The sequence below is a fragment of the Haliotis rubra genome, unplaced genomic scaffold (genome assembly GCF_003918875.1).
Source record: "Haliotis rubra isolate DU_JTF1 unplaced genomic scaffold, ASM391887v1 Scf37, whole genome shotgun sequence".
NCBI classification, from domain to species: Eukaryota; Metazoa; Mollusca; class Gastropoda; order Lepetellida; family Haliotidae; genus Haliotis; species Haliotis rubra.
The window spans coordinates 1,620,475-1,635,140 of record NW_025767046.1 but is presented as its reverse complement, the minus strand read 5'-3'; the positions used below and the strand labels follow the sequence as shown (position 1 = coordinate 1,635,140).

Sequence of the window (14,666 nt, the reverse complement as noted above, 5' to 3'; positions counted from 1 at the left end):
TATTTCTCCTTATGAATGCATTTTATTTAATGCATCAATTTCAATTTTGTACAAAAGTAAAAATATAGAGAGTCCAAACATATATTTAATGCATCAATTTCTCATTGCATCACATGAGTTGGCAAAGATACATACTGTACAAAAGGACAAAAATATAAACCACCCAACACCCATTGCATCTTTTTTTGGGTATGATCCAATGTTTTGATAACTAATTCATAGCTAAGATCACAGTGCCGATCCGTCGAATGAATTTTACTACTCTGAAATCAGAAATTTGACGGATCAGTACGCGACCATTCCATCAAAGATGTGTTTGTTTAGTTGTGAGAAGGGGATGTGCGGGAAGGACGGTGGTGGTGAGATGTCTTTATACAAGAGCTTGTTAACATAAATGAAGCTAATTATTTAACTAATCCCATCCTCTGTTTTATAAATCAATTGGGATCAGTTGTATTCGACATAAAACTATATATTTGTTTTGATTTTTGCTTTCTTTGGAGTGTTTACACTATCGATAAACATACGACCAAACCGGAAAAATGCCAGTGGATATTCTTCGCATGCGCACAGCGAGTTGAAAAGTAATGTGAAACCAACGAATGACCGGGAGTTGTAATGTGTCCAATGAGATGAGGCTAAAGGGAAGATTATTGCAACAGAAAGATTAGTTTTTTCCTCCCAAATTCTTCATGTGTTATGTAAAGTGACTCTGAACATTAGATTTCATAGCTACCATGCCCATTTATCAAGAATCTTTATTTATTATTCAAGCTGTCATGAGCCTGGTAGGGTGTTCCCTTGTTATGTCTCTTACAAAGTATTTTTTATTCCATTTTGATCCTTACGTAACAATATTTGTTTCTACTGGAACAGAAATGGAGAAACGTAAGTCCATTGTGTCTAATCACTGTAGCTACACCTCAGTATTACGAGCAAGACATGACAAGCTTTCTAGTGATGTAACTTATAAAGTACATTACAATGAGCTGGGTCAATAAGCCGGTTACAGGTAGATCATTCAACCTTGCCTTATCAAAAGTGATGTCGCTTCGGGGACACATAATTCATGTGAACCTATTTTCAGTCGTCCTAGCAATACAACAATGCTGAATGTTTAACATCGCCCCCGAACATGCATAGACTGAATTTGTGACGCGACCGACACTGTCAAGACGACTAACACCAACAAGCTTTTCCTGGACCGAGACTGGAGAGTGATCGGTCATCCATGCAGTTAGTGTCTAGATAATGTCATAGCTAAAAGTAATGACAAACTCAGAGTCTAATTTACTCTCACCTTCTCGACTTCTTCAGGTTGGCATTTTTGTAGATAAGGTATAAACCCACACCTATGGCCGTTACTATTGCCGAATTCCTTGGCGTGAGTTTACTGTGCACGGCCATGTTTTCCCCAGGTGAAGGTCAAAGGTTACTTCCGGTGTAAAGTACAACTCTCGGATCGCTCGATCAGTGACCTCAGAGTGACGAGTACAAGATCTGTTATGAAACAACTTTAATAATAATCGAACAGTACCTTTTGGATTTTTATATTAAACCAATGTGACTTTTTAATTCACAACCAAGAATAGTGTAAAGGCGATTTGTATCACGAGGGATGAATTCTGGCTTTTTCAATATTTAAAAGAAGTGGAACTTAAAGTGTCATTCTCACTGGACATGGGACGGGAGAATGACATAGGGGCGGAGGGCAGTAAGATTAGTGAAAATGATTCAGCGAAACAAGAGTTCGCCAAAATTGATACAACTTGGGTGGGGAAGAGCGGACATGAAAGAAAATGACAGCTTTATTCCTTCAAGTAAAACGGTTCTTTTACATCAAAGTTAAAAATGTGGACATTGATTTGAGACTGGATATTTAATTCTGAGTGCAGCGTTAAACAACAAACACTATTGATCGGTCTTTGTATATCGTTCCTCTACGTATTTTGACGTCGTGGACGTATAGATTGTGACGTTTCGAAAAGGTTAAATTCAGGTGATTAACTATTTTGTTGTATACCGATATTTAAGAAATGTATTCTGACAACCCATCACCACCAATCACCCATCGTTCAACCCTGTCGCCTCCGCCCATTAAAGAAACAATACCGCAGGGGTGGATCCGTATGTGTGAAGTTCAAAGGTTAAGGGGTAATGCTCCTCTGGGGAAACAAATTCCACCACCACCCAACCCTCCTTCTTGATTCGCACCTGAACTATACCAAAAGAATGCATAGATTACTAGTCCAACCAGGGATACTCTACAACACATACTCCACCGTCGTGTAAAATAAAAGATATACATTTTAAGGGACCGTTCATAATTTATGGCTTGGGGTGGGTGGGGATATGCATGATGGTTGTAAAGGGGTGTCTGAGCAGGTTGGGGGTGGGGTTAATTGGTTCATCAATCTTGTACATATGCATATTAAAGGGTTATATGAAATGGGGCAATCGTATAAATCGTAAAAACTATATACAAAGCACCACTCCTAATGGTGCGGTCGCAGTGGCGACCTCGGGAGCTCGACCGACTCGACCTCGCAAACTACACGACCTGTCTCGACCTGGGAGGTATCTCGACCTCACAACGACCTCAAAACGACCTCATAACGACCTCGTAAGGACCTTTACGACCTTAATTAGTTCGATTTTAGTTCGACTTCAGTCGACCTATCTCGATTTAGGTCGGCCAAGTTGAGAAGACCTATACTCGACCAGCTAGAACTGTATATCGACCTAATTTCGAATTAATTTCGTCCGGAGTCGACCGACCCGACCTCTTCGCGACCTGTGTTCAACCGGAGCGACTGGTTCTCGACGGAAATTCCATTTTTCTGCCGAGTAGAGCCTTGGTTTCCAAATTGTATAAATTACAGGGTGCATTTTCACCAGGTACCCAATCAATTAGAGGACTGCAAAGTAGTAACATCTCCATCAGGAACCTTGACGTAAACCTGGTGAGCCCCGATAAGCGAAGACTGCTTACCATTTGGGTGCAGATAACCTGGCATCTGCTTAAACTGGTGGATGACCTGGAGAATGCCAACCCTCCTCCACAGCCAAAGCCTCAGCCGTAAGCACATCAATCCCATACTTGACGCCTTGAAAGCTGAGTATCGGTCAGATGAGTGGGATCAGAGCATGAATACTGTAGCCCGTGCTTTTGAAAAGGTGGCAATTTCCATATTGCACCGGTGCGTTTGATGGCAAGCACATGCGCATCAAGAAGCCTCCCAAAAGCGGGTCCCTCTTCTACTACTACAAGAACTTCTTCTCTATCGTCTTGCTGGCACTCGCGGATGCCAACTACAAGTTCCCGTGGGTCAACGTCGGGGCCAAGGGATCAGCATCAGGCGTTAATGGTCGTAAACCATGCACGAGATCGATGGAGGGCGATGACCTTGTATTCCCCGTATATTGGGACGATGCCTTCCACTCCGCCTTTGGATGATGAAGTCCTTTTCCATGCGTCAGATGGACCCCGATCAAGAGATCTTCAGCTGCAGGTAATTATTCTTTTCCATAAATACCTAAATCAAATTATAACTTAGTATCTTTGGGTGTATGCAATATTATATAAAGGTTTTGAATTTTGAATGCATTTATCTTAAAAATGTTTAATTTGTGACTTTTGCAGACTGTCTCGGGCCAGACGAGTGGTAGAGAATACCTTCGGGATTCTGGCTATGAGGTTCCAGATCCTCTTCGGCTCCCTAAATAGCACCTCAGACAGAGCTGAACAGATAATTACCCTGGCCTGCGTCACTTCACACAACATGCTGAGAACGAGGAACCGGAACAGTCAGATGAACCTCATAGACCAGGGGAATGAGGACTGTTCACTCACCCCAGGCGAGTGGCGCTCCTATACACACAGCTGCTTGTTGGGGATAACCGGGGTGCGAGGAACGTTACCCCACTAGATGGCGCCAACCAAAGAAAATATTTTAAGGACTATTTCATGGGCCCAGGGGGCTGTTCATTGGCAAGAGAAGATGATATCCAAATGACTTTAAAGTGTACTCTATTATTTAGGACTACTTCATTTACAAAGGAACTCTTGTTTGTTTTTTATTTACACTATTTACAATTGAAATACACAATGCCATTTAGAAAGTGGTCAAATGTAACATATGTTATATTTGTGGAAGCTGCGGTGGCTGAGCGGTCTAGGCGTCTGACTTTGGGTGCTGGCGATTAGGTACCTGACTCTGAGGGTGTGGGTTCGAATCCCGGATGGGACTCGAATCTGTACTTTACTAAATATAACATATGTTATATTTACAATTGGTAAATGCGAAAAAACACACAATGAAAACGATGAACAAAACAAACTTTATTACAATCGGACAAGATGTATTTACATTTACACTTAGCAATGGGTGGAAAATACAAAAAAATATCAGATGAAAAAAATCTTTTAAATCTTTTATTAAACTCATTTAAATAATCTGACGGTAACATTTCACATCAGTATAAACTGCTCATGACAATATATGAGTATCAAGTTCTACTTTTCAGTTTCACTGTCCTTGCTGAGAGTCCTGAACATGTGACTTATTCTCTGAGGTGTGTGTAGGGTCCAAGAGACCGCTTGGCAGGTACAGAGATATACCTGCTGAAGCACTGGAGTCAAAGCTGGGGAAGATACTAGCCTGTTCCGCTGCTTTGCAGCGTGTTGGAGAGGGTGGAATGCTCAGGGTGAACCTCTGGGTGGTAGCAGGTTGGTGTGGAAATGATGTGCTACCACTGGCTGCCGTTTGGCTTTTATGAAGCAATTGGGAAGATGGCGACCATTCATGCGGTCGGCGCGGACTCGATTAGGTCGAGTTGGGGTCGAGATAGGTTGACTTCAGGTCGAGTCCAAGTCGAGTCCAGTTCGAGTTGGTCGACTCAAGGTCGAGTCGAGGCCGAGTACAGATCGACTCTAAGACGAACACAGATCGGCATGTCAGGCCAGCTCGACCTTCAACTCGACAAACTCGACCTAATGTCGACCTAAACTCGACCTTTTTTCGACCTATTCTCGACCTGGTCTCGACCCCATCTCGGACTGAAGGTCGAGGAGGAAGTCGGGGGAAATTTTTGACTTGTCAAAAGGTTTTTAAAAACTTGGTAGACCTGATTCGATCTGACACGACCTGACTCGACCTAACTCGTTCTGAAACTCGACCAACTCGACCCCCAACTCGACCTTTAGGTCGAGAAGGTCGAGTAGCGTAAGGTCGGCATTGGGACCGCACCATAAACAAGGTGGCAGATCCCTAACGTTTATCAAAGTAATCAGTTCGTTTGGGTCAACCATATAATAAATATTATGTTATAGTCTCTGGGTCAACCAATCTTTTGACCCGTGAAGATCCGGGTTAGAATTAGTCTTCAGCAACCCGAAAAGGACGATCGACTACGGGATCGGGTGGTCAGGCTTGCCGACCTGTCATGCCATGATGGTGTCCCAATTGTGTAGATCGATGCTTAATGCTGTTGATCACTGGACTTTCTGGTACTGACTCGATTATTTACAGACCGCCGCCGTAGCTTCAATATATTCTGAGTGCGACGTTTAACAACAAACAAATCAACCAATCTTTCAGCTTCATATCTGTTTAGTTGCTGTTGCAATGGGGAAATGTATTCGACACTTTTTATTACGTAATGGAATCCAACAATTAATAAAAATGTAAAAGAATGCTAGACATATTCCCCATTACCGGGAAGAATAGAATAAATTGGATTCAAGCATTATTTAAAGTCTCGAATCCGGTCTAAAAATAAAATAATTGTGTACTCAAACAAATTATTACACTTTTAAATACATCTTAGAGTCACTGAAAATATGAAAGGCGCATGTTTATCCGTACTTTTGTCGACGACATGCAAAACCTGAAAGGTACGTGATGCTAACAGACACTACATTAACATTCATGAACGGGCACCTGCTCCAAGAACGATAACTCTGTTTGACCAAGGAGTTCTTCAGTGTTGAGAAACGCAAGCAGACTATCCCAAAATGGTGTAACATTCATGCTAACAAGGTAACTAATACTTATCAAACGCTTGTTAAGTACAATATGTTTATAGTATACCACATATGAAACCAACGCGTGCTCTAATAAGACTAACTTCGATGCGTGAATTTTGCGTTTTTATCCTTGAACCTTTCGTGCAAAAGGAAATGTTCGGTTGTTGACATGACCACGAATATTGGGCCTGTCCAAAACAGTGGAGGGATTACATGGGCAGCACAAGTCCATTGAGTAATGTATATCTCTTGTCATCTTTCATATTCTGAAAATTCAAAATCAGATAAACCATGCATTTAAAAACAACAGCATTTGTGACCTGTCCAGAACAAAGAAATATTATCAGCTGATTATGATTGTCAATTTATATTAAAATAACTGATTAGGTCTCTCATTGACTGAATTGAGTTGTCATGTGTGTTGCAGTGATTGGCTTCAGTACATTTATATGTCATTATTTAGTTTAGTGTCATAAGTATGCAAAGATATTAGATATGTTTTAGGACAAACATTTTTTGTTGTGGTTAATGAAGTATGAAACTGAAACAAGATAAAAATATGACTTTCCTAGCTAATATGGATTGGTTTGGTATTATGTACAGAACCGTAACCTAAATTTGTGGTTAACTTTGATTCGTGGATCGCGGTAATTGTCATGCTATCTCGTAAATGAAGTCTTGTATGATGTCACGAAGCGGTACTTTTGATGCACATACAATGCCACGCCTCGTTGACAAAAATGTTCTGAATTTCTGCATTACACATAAATACACTAAATCAAATTGTCCAGATCTAAGATAAATAGCCCAAGATCACTAATGCCACCAATACCAAATTTTATTTTTACAAAGTGTCAAGGAAAAAAGATAAGGTTAGCACCAGCCTTCTCACATCTCATCGTCCGCTTTCCCAGTAATATATAGGTGTCAGTACTTACTGCATTGGGCTGTCGTACATAGTGATATTATAAAGTAACCAACTACGTAATCCATGAAACAAAGTGACTTCACGTTTTGTGGGCACATGAATAGGTGATGATTGCAAATGGCTTCGGTAAACAAACGTTTCATTCACGAGTGCAATATTAGGCATTTTCAATTTGCTGAATCTATTAATAAAATCAGTGAGTATACAAAATGAAATCATGCATTTAAAATATGATTTTCGCCACACTTCCCTTATATCCACGAATCAAGGTTACATGAGTGTAATGATAACTGGGAATTTATGTTTATTATTTTAAGTAGTTTCAAGGCAAATGTAAAAGAATCGATGGATGCAAATAGGAACACTAATAATGATAAAACAACATATTTAGCAATCAGTTACACATACAGGTATTTACAAACTTACATGTATGTAAAGCATATGTAGTGGAAAATGCCATTAAGCTGTTGGATTGTGATTTTGTTTCATCACAGTTAAGGCCTGTCAAATATTTGATGAAACTACTTCGTATGAATCCAAATAGATTTACTGTTTGATGTTATATTAACTTATAACATGTTAAAAGATAGGATGATAATGAGAAAGAATCTTGGGTGTCTGATATGTAAGAAATATTCTTTTTATGTCTGGTTTTTCCTTGCTTGGATATCTCAAGATGTTGAAAATGATAAGTTACTTATCTTCATCCTAAAGCAAAGATTGTATACGACATATTTTCGCAAAACTGGAACTGTCAAATATCATCCTCAAGATTTCTGTGTCATTGTGGAAAAATAAAATCATTACTTGTTCCTGAAAAATATGTATCTGAACTGCAGGATAGAACTTTCAGAAGAGCTTTCTGTAAATTATGAATATCATTACACAATGTTGACATTAATAATCTTAGAAAGAAAATGTATTTGATAAAAATAATAGTTATTGTAATGATGGCTATGTCGAGGATGAGTTTCATGTACTTTTCATTTGTAAACATGATCAATTCTTGGAAACAGATGCCCCCCTATGATCTCAACTGTGTACAAAGATGAACTAATGAAAAATTGGTTAAGCTCAAGATATCAATATAATATTATCTGTTTCAATATTCCTAAAAAATTAAAAAATTATTTTGAAATTAGATGTTATTATGCGTGTGTATATTTATATTTCCATGTGACTGTACAATGTCCAAAAAACACAACATTCATCATATGGCTGAAATATTGAATAAAACTTCTGTCTGTCTGATTTTGAGGGAAACTATCTGCCAATTTGAGTTGGCAAGGAAAACACTCAATTCTGATTAACCAGGATTGGAAATAAATGTTTCTCCTGAGAATAATGTTGAGTGGATACATTACAAACAGATTTTGAGGGTCACTTAGAGTTTGTCAATAAATGAGCTGAGGTTTATGAACTTTCTAAAGGTGCACATGGTGTAAACATGGTACAAATGATGAAAGGAATTTTAATCAGGTTTCCCACAAAATTCCAGCAATTCCCTTAACCTTGACAACTCCTTGTCAAAGTATCAGTGTACACTGCATGAATTATGGACTGTGCAGACTTGAATATGGTTCAGACTTGATTATTTACAGACCGCCACCATATAGCTGGAATATTGCTGAGTGCGGCGCTAACCAACCAACCAACTCTTCTAATAAACTGACAGATATGGGGAACTGGGGTGTTCTTTGTGGGTCCTGGCCTCTTGCTATAGATATTAGTTGAAATGCATGTACGGTCATAACAAACTAAAGTTAGTGGTAACTTTGAGTTCTTAATAACCATAGTTTTCTATCTCAAATAGGATTCAAAATGGATCTAAGGTGGTGAATGGATATTTATTGAAGAAGAGTCAAGATACGTTATCTTGGTAATCATAATGATTGAGGATGCATTGTTAAATGCCAAACAACTTGATTTCTTGAATGATATGTAACAAATGAGCTTAAATTATGCCTGTCACAATTAACACTGATGAATTCATGAATAAGGGACAGTGGGGTAGCCTAGTGGTTAATGTGTTTGCTCATCACACCGAAGGCACAGGTTTGATTCCTCACATGGGTACAATCTGTGAAGCCAATTTCTGGTGTCCTCGCCCGGATGTTGCGAAAATGAAAGTGAACTCACTCACACTCATTCATGAACAATTATTTTACAGTTTGATTATTTCAGTAATGCTTAAAGTTGTACATCTCTGCTCCTCTGTATGTCATGTCATGTGGTATCTTCATCTATGAGCCTATGGATAAATTAATAAGAAATTTAATTTAATTTATAATATTAGCATTATTATTTTTTCATGTGCTTCTTAAACATTAATTCAAACTGCAATTCTTTAGTACATGTACCAGTGTGATTGTGAAGCAATTCTTGTTGACTTTAAGTGGTGTTTTTGTACAGGAATGCTTTGACGCTATGGCATGTGCTGCCCCTATTGTCTCACCTTCTAAACCATCCATCAGTGAGGTAATCAACGTGAAACTCTTTATTACCTCCTACACTGATGAGTTCTTTACTGAAAGGGAGATAATCAGGAAAGAGGTGAGTATTATTACTTTTTTGTTGTTTAACACCATCCTCAGCAATACTCCAGCTATATGAAAGCAGTTCCTACATTATCAAATCTGGACCAACCACTGTGGTTAGGAAGTCAGCTAATGCATGTTGTAGGATTTACAGTGAATTTCTGAAACTCACTTACAAATTATAAAATATTGTAAAACTATATATACCAGTCTTCTCCTTAAATACTTGCCAACAAATGTGCATATTATTTCATCCACTTTTATAGTGTTTCCCCCATGATCAAAAAGAGAATTTCAAAAGGGGCATTCAATAACACTGACAAATGTCCAAGTATAAGTTATCCATGCATATGATTCTTAAAGGCTCACAGAGCACAGTTATTTCACTGAACATCAGCATACAATGAAAATGAAAAATACCAAGTGTTGATATCAATTATTGTATTCTTTGAACAGAAATTGTTTTAAGAACACACTAAAAGAGCTTGGTCTCATATTCTGTTCTTCCTGGACAGGACAACTGTGTCAGAAGGGCAGGGGGGCCTTAGAAAAGGGGCGGGCACTGCGCCCTGATAAAAATAAGTAGGGGAAACCCTATTTGATTATGGATTCCTGATCAAGAACACAAAATGTCGGGGCCCACCATCTTATATTCCAACCTGTCCTGAATTGTTTATCTAATTGAACATATATTTCCAGATACTTCCTGAAGTTCGAGCATGGTGTGAGCAAAGGAAACTAAACCTAATCGAGCATGCAATCAAATGGGTAAGTAGACATGATCTTTCTTTTTTATCATAATCAGATACTGTTCTAATTTGAAAAGTCCCAATTATATTAACTTTAACATTGTGCTTGGCTAGGTCATATGAATTTATCATGCTATTATCATTTAGTCATGCTATTATCATTTAATCATGTTTTATGTAATGTTCAAATGCCAAGATATGTAGGAAAATATTAAATGAGTTTTTGTAGATAAATCCTTGACTATGGCATCAATTCTTCTTCCTTGTCAGTATATTATGCATATTATATAGAAGCACCTATGTGGTCACACATTAGGCAAATGAGTTTGTTCAAAATTGCCTCTGTTCACCCAGCAGAAAATGGGTACCCGGTGGTATAAGTCACATGACTATTAACCTTCTAGTGCCTCACAGGCAGCGTGGGTTAGCCGGGTTAATAATTAGGGCTGTAACGATGCATCAAACTATTGATGGATTGCAATTGTTGAGTTTCCGATAGCAGTTAATCGATGGTAGAAACGAAAAACTTTCGATGCATCTATAGTATAGTAATTGTCTTCTGTTGATAAACGCCCAGCGCAAAATACAGGATGTTTGGGTGCAGACTTGCAGCTTCATTGAGTTTATGTTTTAACTGTTTACTTGATCTGGGTTTCAAGTTTCTTGTCGCTCATTAAAAGAGACTGAAACTACTTCAACTTGTTTTATGTCATATAACCTATACATTCATTTGGGAAATGACTTCAAATGAGACAATTCAAGGAGTAAAATACTATTGCAATAGTATTGCAATACTTGGTCGCAATAGACTTGCTTTTGCAATAGTATGTTGCAATAGGCTATCACTATCGCAATAGTTGTTTCCCCCTCAGTCAATAGTCACCCGTATTAATAATGTCCATGTTGTCGGGCATAGCTACCATTATAAAAAAAAGCCTGGGCTTACTAATGATTGTTGCTAAAAAGGTCGAACAAGCCCTCAATACAATCTAAATATAAAGCTTTGCAATCTATCGGGAAACAAAAATTTTACGCGCTTTGAGCATGTCCCTGCGGCATGGAGTTTAGTGCATAAGTGGCCAGTCATTATATTCAAGGCATTCAGTTTACAATCCTTTGTCTTAGACATGTTAGACCCGTGAAGATCCGGGGTAGAATAGGTCTTCAGCAACCCATGTGCTTGCCATAAAAAGGCGACTATCTTGTCGTAAGAGGCGACTAACGGGATCGGGTGGTCAGTTTCGCTGACTTGGTTGACACATGTCATCGGTTCCCAATTGCGCAGATCGATGCTCATGCTGTTGATCACTGGATTGTCTGGTCCAGACTCGATTATTTACAGACCGCCGTCATATAGCTGGAATATTGCTGAGTGCGGCGTAAAACTAAACTCACTCACTCACTCTTAGACATGTTAGAAATTTCTGTTACTGAAGAATGTTTATATTTTACTATTAAATAAGAGTTTGAAATTTATTCACACTTCTTGTGCCTTCTGACAAAACCCAAGTGTATCACACACGTGATGTGTTGTCATTAATCCTGTTTCAGGGGGGTCGGCACCCTGACCGCAGGGAAGTGTCGGAGCTGGAGAGAGCTCAGACCAGCATCGAAAACTGTTACTACAACAATATCATGCCTCTCTTCATCAATATTACCAGGTAATCCTTTCTTAAAATATGGAAGAAACATGTTGATAATAGGGTGAAAGTAAAGGTGTACCATCATTATTTCAAAGAAACTTTTTACACTTTGTATCTTACTCAATATGGATAGATTCAAGGAGCGAAATTGCATAAATGAATCAGATGCCACAATCCTTTTGGAAACATGCCTAATAGTGACATATTTGAATCCTTTGTAGGTTTTTGGAGGTTGAAAATTTAGTCATGTACTTGCAATAAGATAGCATGATTTATTGGTTACTGAACAAAATTACCAAATAACAAAAATATATATTTGTAATGATATTCAACTGCTTTATGAAATATCGTATCTTCAACCTTTTGAAATTTTGCGTCACAATACTGAATCCACACTTGACAGTCTGAGAAAAGATCCATACATAGCACTACAGTTCAAGCACTGATACAGTAATTTTCTGACAAGGATGGGTACAATGTTTGATAAATACATGCTATAATTTGATTTTCAGTGAGTCTATTGGTTGGGTGCCTATGTGGGGGGAGTATGCTGATGAGGTGATAGAGGACTACATTGAAGCCTATGGCCTTCTTGTGGAAGACCTCCAAGTCCTGTATGGAGCTTACAGGGAGGATAATCTCAACTGTGAGTTATCTCCCCTGGCAATGTGTATCTGACAATACATTTTCCAGTAATTTTTGTTTCCATTTATCATGAGTTGGTTCATATGAATATCTGAACACATTTAATCATTAAATCCTTATTTTTCAGCTATTTTTCTCATCAGAAATGATTCTTTTCTTGAATCTGTATGCGAGGATGAAAAGAAGTATTTTGTACAGAGGACCTCAGCATCAGAGAAAATTTGTGGACCACATGACAAAATATCACAGAAATTTCCAGTAAGCTGCTTCTTTTATAATCTCATTAGTTGTAATTTGGTGAAGAAAACCCCAAAGTTCCCCATGTTTATTTGTAAAGTCCAGCTAAAGTGAGGATTGATGTCAACAATGTTTGATTAAGATGATTAATATCATACCATCCATGGTATTTTAATTCCAATATTTGATTTTGTTATATTTCAGAGTCATCGAATAAAGCACTATAAGTGTGAGAACAAAGGGATTGATCACAAGAAGAGACCTCAAATTAAACTAGCTGATGAGCTCAAACAAGAGGTAAAGGTTAGATATTGATATTGATGACAGGATAATGTTTTGGGTCATGCTTTCAGTCATTGGTTGCTTGTTCCGGTGTTGGCTTCTGTGCCCTTCATAGGCTGATTGATACTCAGTCCTGCTTCTCTCTCTCTTGGTCTCTCTCTCTCTCTCTCTCTCTCTCTCTCTCTCTCTCTCTCTCTCTCTCTCTCTCTCTCTCTCTCTCAGTCTCTCTCTCTCTCTCTCTCTCTCTCTCTCTCTCTCTCTCTCTCTCTCTCTCTCTCTCTCTCTCTCTCATCTACTTCCTGAAATAATTTGTAGCATGTGACTGGTAATGTCTTGTGTGATTATCGACTTCCTGATGCAGTGTGTAGCATGTGACTGGTCATATCTTGTCTGATTATCAACTTCCTGAAGCAGTGTGTAGCATGTGACTGGTCATATCTTCTTGTCAGATTATCGACTTCCTGAAGCAGCGTGTGGCGTACGACTACTGCGGAGAGGAGCCCATGGTTTCCAACCACCCCGACAGCTTCGTGCACGCTGCACACAGGGACTTCCTCCACCAGAAGAGCCACATGGTGCTAGGGAGAAACGAGGTTGTTGTGAAGGTAATATTTTCATGTTGATACAATAATCTATCCATCAATTTTGATTTGACCAAAACCTGTTCAACTGATGGTTAAATAATGTTTGAAATAGTATAATTCAAATTTGAATGACTGTTGAATGCATGATTTCTTCAGTTCTAAAAACAATGTTGAAAACAGGTTGTTTATTTTGAGTGAGTGAGTTTAGTTTTGAGCCTCTTTTAGCAATATTCCAGCAATATCACAGCGGGGGACATCAGAGGAGGGCTTCATACATTGTACCCATGTGGGGAATTGAACCCGGGTCTTTGGCATGACGGGCAAACGCTATAACCACCAGGCTACCCCACCGCCCCATTTTGTATTGAAAATACTTACCCCCAAACTGATGACTGACCATGGATTGGCTGCTTGTTGTTCCCCTAACATTCTTGAATATGATTATGATGCGTAGCATTTATTTGTCTCCTGCCACACTTGACTTCATTTTGAATACTTTGACAAAATATGACTCCAGTTAGTCCATCATGACATGACTTTTTAGGACACCCGATCTTTTATGATTTTTATGATTTTTTTTAACTGTTAACTATAATTTTATGTAAAATCAGGTGTTCTTTCACTTCTTTTGAGTAGTACATGTATACATGCAACTGTAGCAGCTGATGAAAAGCACATACATTCACTGCTGATTAGGGAGTCGTATTTCCAAGATTCCAAGATTGATCCATATAATGTTTATTTATCTGTAGGGGCGACTATTGAGGGGCAAACAACTATTGTGATAGCGATAGTCTACTGCAACATACTATTGCGATAGTGATAGCGATAGTCTGTTGCGACCAACTATTGCAATACTATTGCAATAGTATTTTCTCCTTGAATTGTCTCAATTTTTAAACTTGTCCTATCTCACAGTATGCACCGCTCTTCTTCCTCTACGACCATGTGTGGAAAGTGCTGTAGTCTAAGTTGAATCAAAACTTCCTGGCCTCTAACCACCTGACCTCTGCCCCCACTCTGATAACAATAC

General features: G+C 38.7%; 2 protein-coding genes across 2 annotated transcripts in view; one reads left to right on the top strand and one right to left on the bottom strand.

The window, feature by feature from the left end:
* LOC124285907 (ATP-binding cassette sub-family D member 3-like) overlaps window positions 1-1,441 on the bottom strand; it is a 65,401-nt gene extending 63,960 nt beyond the window's left edge. The window contains exon 1 of the mRNA XM_046722189.1: window positions 1,301-1,441. Coding sequence (XP_046578145.1) covers window positions 1,301-1,407 — 107 coding nt within the window. The 5' untranslated portion in view covers window positions 1,408-1,441. The remainder of the gene's footprint in view (window positions 1-1,300) is intronic.
* Window positions 1,442-5,966: 4,525 nt separating this feature from the next.
* LOC124285804 (TPR repeat-containing protein DDB_G0287407-like) overlaps window positions 5,967-14,666 on the top strand; it is a 29,695-nt gene continuing 20,995 nt past the window's right edge. The window contains exons 1-8 of the mRNA XM_046722071.1: window positions 5,967-6,041; window positions 9,369-9,509; window positions 10,193-10,261; window positions 11,794-11,903; window positions 12,398-12,531; window positions 12,658-12,788; window positions 12,972-13,064; window positions 13,499-13,654. Coding sequence (XP_046578027.1) covers window positions 9,384-9,509; window positions 10,193-10,261; window positions 11,794-11,903; window positions 12,398-12,531; window positions 12,658-12,788; window positions 12,972-13,064; window positions 13,499-13,654 — 819 coding nt within the window. The 5' untranslated portion in view covers window positions 5,967-6,041; window positions 9,369-9,383. The remainder of the gene's footprint in view (window positions 6,042-9,368; window positions 9,510-10,192; window positions 10,262-11,793; window positions 11,904-12,397; window positions 12,532-12,657; window positions 12,789-12,971; window positions 13,065-13,498; window positions 13,655-14,666) is intronic.